The 18,329-nt window shown below is 38.1% G+C and overlaps 1 protein-coding gene across 4 annotated transcripts in view; it reads left to right on the plus strand.

Annotated features, from left to right (window-relative positions):
• The window catches only part of LOC101051787 (rho-associated protein kinase 1), a 167,831-nt gene that overhangs the window by 123,982 nt on the left and 25,520 nt on the right, over window positions 1–18,329 (plus strand). For all 4 annotated transcript variants that reach the window (XM_003924789.4, XM_010335516.3, XM_074383705.1 and 1 more), the window contains 5 exons: window positions 285–435; window positions 5,199–5,359; window positions 8,387–8,571; window positions 10,093–10,162; window positions 14,355–14,449. In XM_003924789.4, the coding sequence (XP_003924838.1) occupies window positions 285–435; window positions 5,199–5,359; window positions 8,387–8,571; window positions 10,093–10,162; window positions 14,355–14,449 (662 nt within the window). The remainder of the gene's footprint in view (window positions 1–284; window positions 436–5,198; window positions 5,360–8,386; window positions 8,572–10,092; window positions 10,163–14,354; window positions 14,450–18,329) is intronic.

Below are 18,329 nucleotides of genomic sequence, written 5' to 3' on the forward strand. Positions count from 1 at the left end.
AAAATTTTAAAATAAGTGGAAAAATTGTCTTAATCATTTCTGATCTTAGCAATGAATTGTCCTGAACATAACCAGCAGCACAACCTTGTTCTGCCATCCTCCATGGTTAATGATTCAAATGGGAAGGGAGGGGGTAAATAAAAGGTGATCTTTTGCTTTTAGTTATATGTGTTTATTGTGATTTTTAAAATAAGACATCTTATCTCTTCAAGAACATTAAATGTAAGATTTACTAACATACCTTCTGCATAGTTTATTACATGACTCCTACTCCCATTTTACAGGAAAAGAATAATTTAGAGATAGATTTAAACTACAAACTTAAATCATTACAACAACGGTTAGAACAAGAAGTAAATGAACACAAAGTAACCAAAGCTCGTTTAACTGACAAACATCAATCTATTGAAGAGGCAAAGTCTGTGGCAATGTGTGGTAAGTGTCAGTTTTAATATTTTTACAAAATTGGCTTTAAATAGTGACTACAAAAAATTGGTTTTAATCAAAATTGTATACTGTGTAACTCAAAAATCATTAATATAAATTATGGGCCTGGCGTAGTAGCTCACACCTGTAATCACATCACTTTGGGAGGCCAAAGCCAGTGAATCACTTGAGGCCAGGAGTTTGAGACCAGCCTGGCCAATATAGTAAAACCCCATCTCTACTAAAAATAAAAAAAAATTAGCTAGGTGCCTGTAATCCTGTCTTCTTGGGAGACTAAGACACAAGAATTGCTTGAACCTGGAAGGCGGAGGTTGCAGTGACCTGAGATGGCACCACTGCCCTCCAGCCTGGGCAACAGAGTGAGACTGTGTCTCAAAGAAAAAAATGAAAGAAAGAAATTATAAATTATAATCAAGAAGAGGATGTCTTTCTTTTGATACTTTCCTTTTTTGTTTTGAGACAGAGTTTTGCTCTTGTCTCCCAGGCTGGAGTGCAGTGGCGTGATCTTGTCTCAGTGCAATCTCCACCTTCTGGGTTCAAGGGATTCTCCTGCCTCACCCTCCCAAGTAACTAGGATTATAGGCACCCACTGCCATGCCCAGCTAACTTTTGTATTTTTAGTAGAGACAGCGTTTCACCCCATTGGCTAGGCTGATCTCAAATTCCTGACCTCAAGTGATCTACCTGCTTCAAACCTCCCAAAAGTGCTAGGATTACAGGCATAAGCCACTATGCCTGGCAGTACGTTCCATTTTTTAAGATCATAATTTCATCTTCTAGTTCCCTCAGTTTACTACTCTGTTCCGTATAAAAGTTAGTGGAATCAGTCTTTTCTCTGTTTTTTAGCCCTTCCCTTGATTTTCTTTATGATCCATTCTGGATCTCATTGTCTGTTAATTCATCTGCTTTCTTGCTTTGTACCCTCAATTTTCTCATTTCTTTTTGCTTCCACTGTGTTATGCCTCCAGGCACAACCCCAGTTCAGACCAGCCAGCCAGTTTCTTCAAGTAGTTGAGTGTTAGTTCAGTGCATTATCTGCAACATGAGTTGTCCGTTTTTGTTTCTGTTTTTTAATTTAAAAAAGAATTATTTATTTTTTGTAGAGACAGAGTCTCAATATGTTGTCTTCAACTCCTGGGCTCAAGGGATCCTCCCATTTCGGCCTCCCAAAGTGCTGGGATTATAGGCATGAGCCACCATGCCTGGCTGTTAATTTTTTAAAATATGTCACTCATAAGTTTCTTCTCCTAGATTTTTGTCTTCTCAAGCTTCCTGTGCCATTTTTTAATCACTACAGTTTTAGGTGAACTTCTTATTTCACAAAGAAATAATAAAAGCATAGGTGTGAACACCTCAACATCTAGTTTTCCTATCAGTCTATACTACTTATTTACCTGTCTTCATTTATCTTAAAGGAGGGTGATAATCTCTTCTTATCTCACCTTAACTTCTTATCTCTTTTTCTTTTATTTCCTCAACCTTTTTCCTTCTACTGTCTTCTTTCTTATTGTAAACATGTACAAGTCTCCCATCTTAAAAACGAATAGACAAACCCGTGCAACAATCTGTGATCCTTACTAATGACCACTGTTTTATTTCTAATAAAATAATAAAATAGTCAAACTTCAGTGGCATCAGATTCTTTATAGAAAAAAATTTTTAAATATCCAAACTTCTAACAAGTCTTTTTTTTACCTTCTACTTATTCTTAATGTACTACAGTCTCGATGGGTTAGCATCTTAAATTCTTTTTGCGGGAAAGAAAGCTCATAATCTTATCCATCAAACCTGCTCTTATTCTTTATTCTCACTAACCTAGTTAATGGCCATATTGTCTTTATGAGCCAAGGCTTTGGAATCAGACAGATAAATGTTGCTTTGTAACTATTCTAAGTTAGATGGGAAAATGCATGTAAAGTGCCTGTGCATAGAAAGTTTTCAGTAGCTATTATCTTGGCTACTGAACATCACATCATCACCTGCCAAGAGTTGTTCTCCTCATCAGTCATTCTTACTTAGGTTAGAACAATTTTCCTTTTTAGTTCAAATCATATTTTTGTTGTCCTTAAAATTCTTTAGCGGCTTTTCATTGTTTGCAGGGTACCTTTCAAATTCCTTGGATATGTAGAATCTTTGAGTTGACACCTGCCTATCTTTTACAGTCATACTACTCTGCACTTTGTTGTATGTACCCTGTGCTTTGGCCATACTGAGCTACTTTTATTTCTTTCACTTAAGTTAATTATTGACTGCCTACTACAGGCGAGGCACAGCTGGGAATATAACAAAGAATAAAGCAGATGAAGCCTGGAGTTTACATTCAGATGTCGGAGATAGACAAAAAAAAAAAGAATACATAAATGAAAATAGGTACAGCTTGTAATTATTAATGTGAAGGAAATACACATTAATGTGATTGTTTTAATTTGGCACTGCCCTAGATGGGGTTCTGAGGAAAGGCTCTCTGAGCTAGTAATATTTGAGGTAAGAACTGAAAGTCAAAATGAACCAGCTCTTAAAGGAGCTGGAGAAAAATACATTCCAGGCAGAAGTGATAGTGAGTTCAATATTCTTACTCTAAGATCTGTATGAAGCCACTCGTGCATTTTAAGCTTCTGGGATGTGTAATTTATATTGTTAAAAGATCTCTCCTGCTGCTGTGTGGAGAATGCTTGCAAGAGTGAGAACAGTGATAAAAAGGGAGATCAGTTAGAAGCCTATATGCTGTAAACACTGGTAGTAGTAGAGAGGGAAAGAAGTTGAGGTATAGAGGACAAGAGTTGGTGATGAATTGGATAGAAAAAGGAGAAAGAAGCTGGGTGCTGTGGCTCATGCCTGTAATCCCAGCACTTTGGGAGGCCAAGGCGGGCAGATCACTTGAGGTAGGAGTTTGTAACCCACTTGGCCAACATGGTGAAACCCCATTGCTACTAAAAATACAAACATTAGCTGGGTGTGGTGGAAGGCACCTGTAATCTCAGCTACTTGAGAGGCTGAGGCAGGAGAATTGCTTAAACCTGGGAAGTGGAGGTTGCAGTGAGCCGAGATTGCACCACTGCACTCCAGCCCGGGCAACAGAGCAAGACCTTGTCTCACAACGGGGAAAAAAAGGGAATCAAGAAAGACTGAGGCTTTTAATTTGAACAGCTGATTGGATGGTTGTATATTGAGACTAAGGCTGAGATTGTTGGCTCATACCTGTAATCTAAGCACTTTGGGAGGCCAAGGCAGGCAGATCATTTGAGGTCAGGAGTTTGAGACCAGCGTGGGCAACATGGTAAAACACTGTCTCTACTTAAAAAAAAAAAAAGAAAGAAAGAAAGAAAGAAAGAAAAGAAAGAAAAGAAAAAAAAAAAGCTGGGTATAGTGGCGCACGCCTGTAATCCCAGATACTCAGGAGGCTGAGGCAGAATTACTTGAACCCCAGGAGGCAGAGGTTGCACCACTGCACTCCATCCCAGGTGGTAGAACAAGACACTGTCTCAAAAAACAAAAAGAAAGAGACTCAGACTAACTGGGGTTGGAGTAGTTGGGGATAGGTCGGAAGTAAAGGCATCTATTGTGGATATGTTAACTTTAATAACTTTAGATACCTAGGTGGAGATGTTAAATAGTCAGTTGGTATCTAAGTCTGGAGCTCTGGAGTCAGAAGAACATAGTGGATGGATTTGTGTTTGATTAAACAGAAGGATCTTTTTTTTTTTTTTTTTTGGAGACGGAGTTTCGCTCTTGTTACTCAGGCTGGAGTGCAATGGCACGATCTCAGCTCACCGCAACCTCCGCCTCCTGGGTTCAGGCAATTCTCCTGCCTCGGCCTCCAGAGTAGCTGGGATTACAGGCATGCACCACCGTACCCAGCTGATTTTTTGTATTTTTAGAAGAGACGAGGTTTCACCATGTTGACCAGGATGGTCTCGATCTCTTGACCATCTCTCGATCTTGTGATCCACCCGCCTCGGCCTCCCAAAGTGCTGGGATTACAGGCATGAGCCACCGCACCCGGCCCAGAAGGATCTTAAGAGGTGACAATTTTATTAGTGCAGCTAAATCTGTAAGTTTGGGGGGAAGATATGGAATAGTATATTTATATTTATTTGATAGTTCTGTGTTTTCTCACCTAGAGGGTAGTCTCGGAGAGTAGGAAAGCAGACTTAATAAACTTGAATCCTGATGGGGCAACTTAGTAGTTGCATGAACATGGAAAAGCTAACCTCTCAGAAGCCTAGGTATATTTCAAAAAAGGAATCTCAGTGTAGGCTATTATCTTGTAGTAATAATTAAGAGGTATTGTACTACCGTAGAATTTTATTCATCTGAATTATATAAATTGGAGTTCCTACCATGGCCTTAAGCCTCTTGAACCTTTTCTGGAACAATGCATGGTATAAATTCAGCCTTATTTTTCTCCTTGTACTTGATGTACCTTCATTATTATTCTTTGTTAATTCACTTTCTTTCTAGCTACACTCTTCACCTTCTAGTCTGGAAGTGGTACTGATTAATCTCTTATGATTGGGTAAGAGTTGGTTTTAGAAGATTTTATTACTGTATTATATTTTATAACTCTCTTTCTTTAGAGATTTCTACTATATAAATAGTTCACATAACATGAGAATTTCTATAATAAATAGCTCTATTCAAGTCCCAGGATAAAAACGAGATGTTTGAAACCAATTTACAGCTCATATAAAGTGAAATGTATTAAAGTACTCTTTCTTTAAAAGTATGTTTATGACTTTTTGCTTTCACAGAGATGGAAAAAAAGCTGAAAGAAGAAAGAGAAGCTCGAGAGAAGGCTGAAAATCGGGTTGTTCAGGTTGAGAAACAGTGTTCCATGCTAGATGTTGATCTGAAGCAATCTCAGCAGAAACTGGAACATTTGACTGGAAATAAAGAAAGGATGGAGGATGAAGTAAGAAAAATAGTACTGGTTTTGTTCATCTTTTTAAAAGAGAAACGATTATATAAGTTACGACTAAAGAGTTATCTATAATTTAAACACGATGAAGGAGATTTGAATGAAATAATTGACCTGGGTTTGTGTTCACTGCTATATGCCACCCCAGCACCTAGAATTTTCCTCATCAGATAGTTACTGAACATTCACTCTGTATGATCTATGCCATTTTTCACTATGACAGTACAACTATTTTGAAATGTCATAGTTCCTTCCCTGAAAAACTGACCATCTACTTTAAAGAAAAAAACAATATCTTTATTATAAGGTATCCTGTATCCTCCAAGAAAGAGTGTTGCTGTTAGATTTCTTAAAAGTATTTAACTGCAGTCATTCCTGGCTTAGATTGATAGCACAGGGTATACATTTTATAAAGCAGTTAATAAAAGATAAAATGACAATATGTTCTGGTTACTATATGTAGTTTAGAAATTATTTCTGCTAGGCACGGTGACTCACACGTATAATCCTAGCACTTTGGGAGGTCGAGGTGGGCAGATCACAAGGTCAGGAGATCGAGACCATCCTGACTAACATGGTGATACCCCGTCTCTACTAAAAATACAAAAAATTACCTGAGCGTAGTGGCATGCGCCTGTAGTCTCAGCTACTCAGGAGACTGAGGCAGGAGAATCAATTGAACCCTGGAGGTAGAGGTTGCAGTAAGCCGAGATCATGCCACTGCACTCCAGCCTGGGCGACAGAGCAAGACTGTCTCAAAAAAAAAAAAATATTTCTAAGACTAAAAGCCTTCTCAAGAAGACGTAACATGTTACCTAGGTTTTAAAGGTTGAATAAGACTTCATAAGGTGATAGTTTTAGAGTCAAGAGTTTTACTTGGTAGAGGGAATATTATCAGTAAAGATATGGATAATAAAGGGAATATTGAGTGGATAAGACGATGAGTAAGTAAGGCATGAAAGGCATAAAAAGGAACTTGATATGACCAGAGAAGAAGAAACATGTTGAGTAGTTATGGGAGAAATTTGGAGGCCAAAGTATTGTTACTCTTTAAAACTTGCATGGGTAGCCAGGCACATTGGCTCATACCTGTAATCCTAGTACTTTTGGAGGCCAAGGTGAGCAGATCGGCAGATCACTTGAGCTCAGGAGTTTTAAACCAGCCCAGGCAACATGGTGAAACTCTTGTCTGAAATACAAAAATAAGCTAGGTGTGGTGACGCATGCCTATAGTCCCAGCTACTCAGGAGGGTGAGGTGGGGGGATTGCTTGCACCTTAGGAGGTTGAGGCTGCAGTGAGCTGAAATTATGCCATGGCACGCCAGCCTGGATATCAGAGTGAGATGCTATCTCAAAAAACATAAAAAATAAAACCTGCATGGGAGCTATAGGTGAAAACACTTTTAGAAAAATCAGTCTGGGCCGAGGCAGGAGTATCACAAGGTCAGGAGTTTGAGACCAGCCTGGCCATTATGATGAAGCCCCAGCTCTACTAAAAATACAAAAATTAGCCAGGTGTGGTGGTGGGTGCCTGTAGTCCCAGCTATTCAGGAGGCTGAGGCAGGAGAATCGCTTGTACCTGGGTGGCGGAGGTTGCAGTAAGCTGAGATTGCGCCAGTGCTCTCCAGCCTGGTGACAGAGTGAGACTCCGTCTCAAAAAAAAAAAAAAAAAAGGAAAAAAAATCAATCTGGTAGTGGTATATAGAATGGACTAGAAAGAAGAATAATTAGAGATACCTGTTAAAAACTAGCATGCAGAAGGAATATATGTTCAAATTTTTAAAGATAATATTCAGTCATTTTAAAAAACATAGTTTTTGACTACCTATTATTTTCCTGGTTCTGTGCTAGGAGTTGGGGTTACTGGAGTAAGTAAAATATAGGTATGGTCCTGACTTTGTTGGAACTTACAGCCAGGAGGGGAAAACAGATAAAAGAGTAGTAACTACAAGCATTGCAAATAATTAAAAAGGAAGCACTGAATGTTATAGGGGTGTATGACTAACCACATTTGGGAGTTAACAGAAGGCCTTGCCAAGAGTATGACATTTAATTTGAGAGGTAAAGAATGAACAAATGAAGGAGGATAAAACAGAAGGAGTAGCATGTACAAGAACTGTGAGGTGAGGGAGAATTGGCTGCATTTGAGGATCTGAAGAATATGATTAGATTGTAGAGAATGGATAATGATAGAACAGAACATGAAGGCCATTATAAACCACTGTACATTTGTCATTGTACATTGAGTTCATTGATCCCAACACTTAATAAGCACTTCGTACCTATTTATTGAGTTGAATGAAATGTACATTCAGTTTGTTTTGTTAAGCTTTGAAGGGTTATAGAGTAGAGCACATAAACAGGTAAATATAAGTACTCCTTTCCTTTCAAATGTTCCCCCATAAATCTCTCTCTCTCTCTCTCTCTGTGTGTGTGTGTGTGTGTGTGTGTGTGTGTGTGTGTGTGTGTCTGAGACAGGGTCTCAATGTCACTTTTGCTGGAGTAAAGTGGCATGATCTCAGCTCACTGCAACCTCTGCCTCCCAGGCTTAGGTGATCTTCACACGTAACTGGGACTACAGAAGTGTACTACAATGGCTGGCCAATTTTTGTATTTTTTTGTAGAGACAGGATTACACCATGTTGACTATGCTGGTCTCAACCTCCGGGCTCAAGTAATCCATCCACCTCAGCCTCCCAAAGTGCTGGGATTATAGGTGTGAACCACTGTGCCTGGCCTAGAAGTGACTATTTGTACTCCAGAATTTTAATGCTGATTGGAGTAGAAAGGAACCAGAATTTTTTTCCCTCCATAAGATCTTATGTCTGAAATTTGGAAATTAATTTTGACTTAATAGTAAATCTACAATAATAAAACGTGGAACAATGAAGACCCTTTTAAATACCAATATTTTCTAGTACCATGAATTATGATATACTTGATTTGGTTAGTATTCTTTCAAATAATGTCTAATAAATTATTTAAGAGATTTAAGATCCCAATTATTTTTTTCATTCATAGGTTAAGAATCTAACCCTGCAACTGGAGCAGGAATCAAATAAGCGGCTGTTGTTACAAAATGAATTGAAGACTCAGGCATTCGAGGCAGACAATTTAAAAGGTTTAGAAAAGCAGATGAAACAGGAAATAAATACTTTATTGGAAGCAAAGAGATTATTAGAATTTGAGTTAGCTCAGCTTACAAAGTAAGTCTTAAAAATAACATTGTGATTTCTTTATTTTTTGTGTTCATCATTGACTTGTATGTTTGATATTTTGCATTTGTACAGATTATGTACGTAGAGTTTGTGAAAGATAGGAAAAAAAGTATTTAGGAATAAAAGCATTTACTTGCAGAGGTTTGCAAGGGAGTTCAGGCTTTGGAAAGACCGCAGTTTTCTCATCTGATTTTCATGTCCACAAAAGTCATCACATTTCTTCAGATTAGAATTACGAAAATCACAGTGCCTGGTAGATGTTCAAGTTTCTATATTTCAGAGACCAGAATTAGATATGATGACACTTCATTCATTTTGTTTTGTGTCTTTGATTGATCTCAAAATGCAAAAATGTCTTTTTTCTTTTTCCGTGACTCTTGGGTTGTGATATGCCTGCTTACTTGAAATGGAGACCAAGCAAGATGTCAGAATTGCTTTCAGAATTTGTCTAAGAATATGCTTCGCAAGTTTAATATCAAAAATGCATATATCATATGCCAAGTCCTATGTTTTTATTTCCTCCAAATTTTTTATTATATCATCACTTGCTAGCTTCATTTACAAAAGTGATTCTTGGATTGAATTGTCAGTTTATATAAAGTTGGATTTATATTGGTGAAATTCTTTTCCTCTTTTAGGGCCACGATTTTCATCAAAATGAGTTTTATAATTTTTTTCTGCAAAAATACTCTCACTCAGCATTCAGTGGACATTTGTTGAAGACTTTCTATCAACTACATGACTTTTTTAGATACTGAGAATACAAAGCTATTTATGACTAATAGGAAAGTCTAGCAGCTAGATTTTCAAGCCTAGCTGCTAGGCTTTCATATTAGACAGTAAATAATTTTTGAAAAGTCTGTCTTTGGGTTACATTATGTTTCCGTCTTTCGGAATCTGCTCCCATTTGAGTTGTGTTTATGTTTATATTATATACAGGCAGTTGTCTGTCTGCATTCCTCATTCCTCCTTCTTTGTCAGTTTGTTCTTGCTTTCCATTCTTACTCGATGACTCATTTTCACCAGCCCCTTTCTTGTACTTAATTGGCCGTAATATCTAGTATGTAGTACTGAATTATTATTAACTATAGTACTATGTATATAGCACTGAATTATTACTTATTAAATATTTTCATGCCCCCCCTCTTTTTTTACTTACCGTACAAGATGTTTTCTTCCCCATGACTGATTTTCTCTGTAAAAATTAACCAAAAATACGGTATCAGTTTTATTTTTTTAGTTTGGGTAGACCCACAATTACTATTCTCTAAGAAGTGATCATCAGTAGAAAAGGGTTCTCACTACTTTTGCATAGCATCATTTTATAAGGAGCAAGATAGAACCAGTGTGATCTGACCACATTAATTAGTAAAATAATAATGAAATATTTTTTAAAAAAATATTGTTTTAGCAAACCTTTTTTAATTTAGCAACTCTAACAAACTAAGAATAATATAATGTCTAGTATAGGTAAGAGCAATTGTTCATTGTTTTTCTTTTCCTCTGAAGACAGTATAGAGGAAATGAAGGACAGATGCGGGAACTACAAGATCAGCTTGAAGCTGAGCAATATTTCTCGGTAAGTGAGAATCATTTTTAACATACACACTGTTTCAAAATCTGACTTAAAACAAGGTATTTAGATTCTTTTATGTGAACCGTAATACTTTTTCACATGACTCATCTTCTAATAAACGTTGTCACTTTCTACTTTTTGTTTGTCTGTTTCTTGGCATATTAGGCAGTCATTGGTATATGTTTTTAAATTTTAAAAACTTTTCAGGCCAGGCGTGGTGGCTCATGCCTATAATCCCAGCACTTTGGGAGGCCAAAGCAGGTGGATCACCTGAGGTCAGGAGGTTGAGACCAGCCTGGCTTACATGATGAAACTGTGTCTCTACTAAAGATATAAAAATCAGCTGGGTTCATCAGCCGGGCACGGTGGCTCAAGCCTGTAATCCCAGCACTTTGGGAGGCCGAGGCAGGTGGATCACGAGGTCAAGAGATCGAGACCATCCTGGTCAACATGGTGAAACCCCGTCTCTACTAAAAATACAAAAAAATCAGCTGGGCATGGTGGCGCATGCCTGTAATCCCAGCTACTCAGGTCGCTGAGGCAGGAGAATTGCCTGAACCCAGGAGGCGGAGGTTGCGGTGAGCCGAGATCGCGCCATTGCACTCCAGCCTGAGTAACAAGAGCGAAACTCCATCTCAAAAAAAAAAAAAAAAAAAAAAAAAAAATTAGCTGGGTTTCTGTAATCCCAGCTACTCCGGAGGCTGAAGCAGGAGGATCACTTTAACCTGATAGGTGAACATTGTAATAAGCCCAGGTCATGCCCCTGTGCTCCAGCCTGGGCAACAGAGCAAGACTCTGTCTCATAAACAAAACGAAAAAGTTTTCAATATTGTTGGAAATTCTTTCCTTGAGTGTATGTTAAAAGGAATTATTCAAAATATGTACTGCTGACTTCTGCAAAGTGATCTATAGCATCCCATATACTTTTTTGAAATAAGCTTCCACCAAGCAATCATCCAGTGCTTCCAGATGTTTGGATGGATGTCAAATGACTTGCGTTGATTTGCTTCTAGAAAATAGTACAAAACCTGACCCTGTCTCAGTTCTGATTTATTCCATTGCTTGTGGGCATTGGATTAAATAGCATTCAATTCAATAAGCTGTTATCAACCAAATTTTAAGATTTGTCTTTATTCTGGGTTTTTAAATCAGATTATTTTTCTTTTTATCCCTTCATTGATTTACTTACTTGAATTTCAGTATTTGAAGTCAGAGAGGTAAGAATCTGAGTCCTAAAGGCCAAATAGATTACTTAATTTTAGAAATTCTTAAACATCAGACCTAACACCATAAAAACCCTAGAAGAAAATCTAGGCAAAACCATTCAGGACATAGGCGTAGGCAAGGACTTCATGACCAAAACGCCAAAAGCAATGGCAACAAAAGCCAAAATAGACAAATGGGACCTAATAAAACTCCATAGCTTCTGCACGGCAAAAGAAACAGTCAGTAGAGTGAATTGGCAACCAACAGAATGGGAAAAAATTTTTGCAGTCTACCCATCTGACAAGGGGCTGATATCCAGAATTTACAAAGAACTAAAACAGATCTACAAGAAAAAAACAAACAAGCCTATTCAAAAATGGGCAAAGGATCTGAACAGACACTTTCCAAAGAAGACATACAGGAGGCCAACAAATATATGAAAAAATGCTCATCATCACTGGTCATTAGAGAAATGCAAATCAAAACCACATTGAGATACCATCTCACAACAGTTAGAATGGCGATCATTAAAAAATCTGGAAACGGCCGGGCGCGGTGGCTCACGCCTGTAATCCCAGCACTTTGGGAGGCCCAGGTGGGTGGATCACAAGGTCAAGAGATCGAGACCATCCTGGTCAACATGGTGAAACCCCATCTCTACTAAAAATACAAAAAATTAGCTGGGCATGGTGGCGCGTGTCTGTAATCCCAGCTACTCAGGAGGCTGAAGCAGGAGAATTGCCCGAACCCAGGAGGCGGAGGTTGCAGTGAGCCGAGATCGCGCCATTGCACTCCAGCCTGGTTAACGAGCAAAACTCCGTCTCAAAAAAAAAAAAAAAAAAATCTGGAAACAACAGATGCTGGAGAGGATGTGGAGAAATAGGAACACTTTTACACTGTTGGTGGGAATGCAAATTAATTCAACCATTGTGGAAGACAGTGTGGCGATTCCTCAATGACCTAAAAATAGAAATCCCATTTGACCCAGCAATCCCATTACTGGGTATATATCCAAAGGATTATAAATCATTCTACTATAAGGACACATGCACACGAATGTTCATTGCAGCACTGTTTACAATAGCAAAGACCTGGAACCACCCCAAGTGCCCATCAATGATAGACTGGATAGGGAAAATGTGGTACATATACACCATGGAATATTATGCAGCCATCAAAAACGATGAGTTCGTGTCCTTTGTAGGGACATGGATGAACCTGGAAACCATCATTCTCAGCAAACTGACACAAGAGCAGAAAAGCAAACACCGCATGTTCTCACTCATAGGCGGGTGTTGAACAATGAGAACACATGGACACAGGGAGGGGAGCACTACACACTGGGGTTCGTTGGGGGGAAATGGGGGAGGGATGAGGGTGGGGGGGTGGGAAGAGATAGCATGTGGAGAAACGACAGATACAGGTGAGGGGATGGAAGGCAGCAAACCACACTGCCATGTGTGTACCTATGCAACAATCTTGCATGTTCTTCACATGTACCCCAAAACCTAAAATGCAATAAAAAAATAAGAAATTCTTAATAACCTAGAGTAAGCCGTTATTCTTCTTTCATTTACATCCTCATAAAAATTTATGTATTTTTTTTGCCTAGAAAAGTGTTGTTTCTTAGAGTAATAAGTAAGTGTTAAAGTAGTTCTCCACAGCTGTTTGCTGCCCCTTGCTATTTTTTCCCCTTTTTATTTTCTTGTAAAATAAAGAGAGTAGTTAAAAGAGAATTAGACATCAGGACTGGAAGTTTACTCTGTAACTTCAGCAGCTAACACAATATGAGTCTGATGTATTAACTATTTTTTGTTGGAGTTGGCAAAAGCTTAATGAGTATTATAAGAACCATTGTTCTGAAATAAGCATATATGATAGATGTAGTACCAGAATACTTGATAAATCTTATTTGTGGATATTTCTTTACCTGTCTGTCAACTACCCAGTCCATCCCACCCACCAAAACAGAAGTGATTTTTCTAACATTATTCAAGAACTAGCTAACATTTAAATTAGTAGTGTGTGTTAAATTTCTTTATAATGTCATCCCAAATCTATAATACACTTTGTTAAGCTATAATTTCTATATGATATACCCGTTTTAAGTGTACTGGTTAGTAAATTTTTACAAATATGTACAACCGTGTGGCCACCACAGTCAACATATGGAACATTTTTTCACCACAAAAAGTTCCCTTGTGGCCCTTCATTCTCTCCATCTTTCCTTACCCACCTCTATACACCGACAATGACTGATTTTTTGTCCATCATTATTGATTATGTTTGCCTGTCCTAGAATTTCATATACATGGAATCACACAGTATACATTCTTTAGCACTTGGTTTCTTTCACTGAGCATATTTTTTAGGTTTCTTAGATTTACATGTTTTATTAGTAGTTCATTTCCTTTTATTGCTAAGTAATATGAATTAACCTTTTTTTTTTTTTTTTTGAGACAGAGTCTCACTGTATCACATAGGCTGGAGTGTGGTGGTGTAATCGTGGCTCATTGTAACCTCTGCCACTTGGGTTCAAGCTTTTCTCCTGCCTCGACCTCCCTAAGTAGCTGGAATTACAGGCGCCTGCTAGGACGCCCGGCTAATTTTTGTATTTTTAGTAGAGATGGGGTTTCACCATCTTGGTCAGGCTGGTCTTGAACTCCTGACCTCATGATCCACCTGCCTCAGCCTCCCAAAGTGCTGGGATTACAGGCTTGAGCCACCGCGCCCAGCCTTAACCATATTTTTTTAAACCCACGTATTGATGGATATCTGGATGATTTTCAGTTTGGAGCTGTTATAAATGAAACCATAAGGAAAATTCATGTGTAAGACTATGTGTTGACATATATTTGCATTTGTTATGGGTAAATACTTGAGAGTGGAAATGGTGGATCGTATGTTAATTTTTTAAATTTATAAGAAATTGCCAAATTGTTTTTAACCCACCATAAACACTTACTTCTTCTTATCACTTGTTTTGCAGACACTTTATAAAACCCAGGTAAAGGAACTTAAAGAAGAAATTGAAGAAAAAAACAGAGAAAATTTAAAGAAAATACAGGAACTACAAAATGAAAAGTATGTCCATTTTACTTTAGAACAAGAATCAGTACTGCAAAAGGCATTCTTAAGTTTAAAGATAGTAAAGGCCGGTGTGGTGGCTCACACCTGTAATCCCAGCACTTTGGGAGGCTGAGGTGGGCGGATCACAAGGTGAAGAGATTGAAACCAGCCTAAACAACATGGTGAAACTCTGTCTCTACTAAAAATACAGAAATAAGCCGGGTGTGGTGGCATATGCTTGTAGTCCCAGCTACTTGGGAGGCTGAGGCAGGAGAATCTGGAACCTATGAGGTGGAGGTTGCAATGAGCTAAGATCATGCCACTGCACTCCCGCATGGTGATAGAGCGATAATCCATCTCAAAAAATAAAAATAAAAAAAGAGATAGTGAATAGATATGCCATGATTCTTGTGGGAATGGAATAGAGCATAATTTATTGAGCTAATTCAGAACAAATCAGATTAGGCTGAAATTTGCCTTTACGGTGAAAAAACAATGCTATAAATCAACACTGTAGCAATTGCAGAGATTCATTAAACTGACAAAAAGTTGTTTGACAGTTGTTTTCAAGGGTATCTGTTTCTCTCTCTCTCTCTTTTTTTTTTTGGAGACAGAGTCTTGCTCTGTCGCCAGGCTGGAATACAGTGGCGTGATCTCTGCTCACTGCAACCTCAGCCTCCTGAGTAGCTGGGATTACAGGTGTGCACCACTGCGCCTGGCTAATTTTTGTGTTTTGAGTAGAGACGGGGTTTCACCATGTGAGTCAGGCTAGTCTCGAACTCCTGACCTGTGATCCATCTGCCTTGGCCTCCCAAAGTGTTGGGATTACAGGTGTGAAGCACTGTGGCCGGCCTGGAATCTCAATTTTAAAAGAATCAATTTATATATAAATCATGCTCTCTTTGCAAATCATTATTTTAAGTTAGATAAAGGTATTTAAGGTTTTCTTAGTATTACTATGCATGTTATGGCCAGGCATGGTGGCTCATGCCTGTAATCTCAGCATTTTGGGAGGCTGAGGTAAGAGGATCACTCAAGCCCAGGAGTTCAAGACCAGCCTGGGCAACATAGTAAGATCCCATCTCTAAAAAACGTAAAAGCAAAGTATTATCATGCAGGTTAATTTTCTTTCCCTTTTCTCTGGAGACGGAGTTTCGCTCTTGAAGCCCAGGCTGGACTGCAATGGCATGATCTTAGCTCACTGCATCCTCCGCCTCCCAGGTTCAAGCTATTCTCCTACCTCAGCCTCCTGAGTAGCTGCGATTACAGGTGCCTGCCACCGCGCCCAGCTAATTTATTGTATTTTTGGCAGGGATGGTGTTTCACCTTGTTGGCCAGGCTGGTCTTGAACTCCTGACCTCTGGTGATCCGCCTGCCTCAGCTTCCCAAAGTGCTAGGATTATAGGTGTGAGCCACTGCACTTGGCTGGTTAATTTTCATTGCATGTGTATGTTTAGGGCCTTAAAAAAAACCTTATAAAGCTATTTCAAGTGTAACAGCTTCATTTTAGAGTTCATCTGACAGGCCCAACAAGATAGTAACTCATTAGGCGGAGTATCTCATAGCTAGGTAATGTCAGAACAGACACTAGAACTAGTTATCCAACATTGTTATATTCTCTTTACATTATTTAATCACCTTTGAAAGAGACTTAAATTGTTTAAACTGTTTGTTGTTAAAGCAAACAATTACAGAAAACAGTAAAACTAATACAGTTTTTATGAATTAAGACAAATGTCATTATAACCATCATCATCTATGAAAGAACCTTGCTGTCTACTTCAGAAGCCCACTGGATTGCCCACCTCCTAATTATGACTTCTTTCCTCCCCACCTCAAGAGTCATCACCATCCTGATAGTACTTTGTTGAAGAAACTGGATTTTTTTTACCTATAGAGTTTCCCTCAGTTGTGATTTTATTGATTCCATTTCTGTAGTTGGTTGAACATTCCCCAATTGCTTTATGTTTCCTGCAAATCAGTAGTTATATCTAGAGCTCCTCTGCCCAATATGGTGGCCAGTAGCCACAGGTAGTCACTTAAATTTAAATTCAGTTACATAAAATTAAAATGTAGTTCCTGTGATGTAATAGCCATATTTCAGTTGCTCAGTAGTCAAATGCACTTAGTGTCTACCATATTATAATAGATGGTACAGGTATAGAACATTTCTGACATCCTAGAAAGTTTTATTGGACATTCCTGATTTGGAAGCTTAATCAGATTCAAATCTGACTTTTAGGAGGAAGAAGACTAATTCATATATAACCTTGTACTGTCTGGTTAGCTTTTTCTGTTGTTAATCACTGTGGCATTCAGTGTTGGATCCTTAATACATTAGGTGTTGCAAACTGGAGATACACACTTTTATCATCCTTTGTTTTTTTTGTTGAATACATAACTTTTATTTTTACCAGTTTTATAAATAAACTTAGACTTTTCATTGTTTAACTTTGTTGACTTGATTAAAAATTAAATATAATTGCATCTTTTTGCAATTAAGTTGCCTTGATCAAGTTGATTAAGTTGATTAAAATATTTAAGATTCAAAATTGACAGTAGTTTGTTTCTGAGCTGTATACTACCATAAATTTTAGCATCACAGCAGGTATCAACATACTAATTTGGTGGCCAAGTATCACAGTTAAACAACCTAATTAACTGGAATTTAAGGTAGACACAAAGCTGCATTTCCTGATTATTCTCTGATACAGTCATATTGTAGAGTCTAGTCTGTCACCTACCATTTGCATGGTATTCACAGTGCAATATGCAATCCTAGGTGTATTCATTCACTGTCAATCCACTCCAAACTATATTGTTTCAGAGTTGATATATTTGCCCTGTTTCATCTATTCATCTATTTAAGAAAAAATATATGGGTCACCACTATTGTGCTACAAATACTGTGTTTTGTGTGGCTAATTATTAGTAAGTTACGATTCTTCAAGTGCTTCAGAATCGAATTAGGAAATAATTAAGGTAGAGTGACAAAGGATACCTCATCGTACCATGTGGATTCAGAGAACATTTCCCAACAGAGATCACAACCTAGGGAAAGTAGAATTAGCCAGGCAATGGAATATGGGGAACAAGGGAGGTATAGGCAGAAGCCAATCTGTGATCTGAGGAACAGCAAATGGTTTAGTTTGTGACAGATAAGGCTGGAGAGGAGAGGAAAACCTGAATCAGATTACAAAGGGCCTTGTGTATCATGCTGAAGAGTTTAAAATATTGAAAAGTAGGGACTTTTCTTTCTTCTGTTGTCTTTTGTATATTTCCAGCACTTCAATCAGGGACTTTTAAAGAATAAGTATTCAATAAATATTGAATGAATAAATGAAAATTCTAAGCCAGTGACTAACAAGTATTTTAGAAAAATCACTCTAAGGAGTAGAGAATGAATTGAAGTGGGGCAAAGCTGGGTAGATACAGGGAGCCCAATTATATAGCCACTGGAAAAACTTAGATATAAAATTATAGTGGAAGTTGGCAGTAGAAGGCAAGTACAAAAAACAAAGTAGGAAGTAAAATAAGTAAGATTTGTAGATTTGGAGCCATAAGGAAGGCTAGGAAAATTTTCAGGCCGACTCTCAAGTTTCTGGCAAGGGCTGTTGAGTTCATGGTAGTGCTAGGCCCTGAGCTAAGGAATGCCAAATTTGTGAGATGAAGGGAGAGAAGATTATTTCAATATTAGGCCTATTGAGTTTGAAGTGCCTGTGAGATGTCCAAACAGAAATGGATACCATGGTAGTTGGGTTTATTGCTTTAGAATGCAGATAAAAGATAAGAACTTAGGCTGATTTGACAATCAGTGCATACGGAAACCACTAATACAGAGATCAATTAAGGTGATTGTATATCTCAGAGTTTATAGACTCATGAGCCTATGACA

Source organism: Saimiri boliviensis, chromosome 13, assembly GCF_048565385.1.
Source record: "Saimiri boliviensis isolate mSaiBol1 chromosome 13, mSaiBol1.pri, whole genome shotgun sequence".
In the NCBI taxonomy this organism is placed as follows: Eukaryota; Metazoa; Chordata; class Mammalia; order Primates; family Cebidae; genus Saimiri; species Saimiri boliviensis.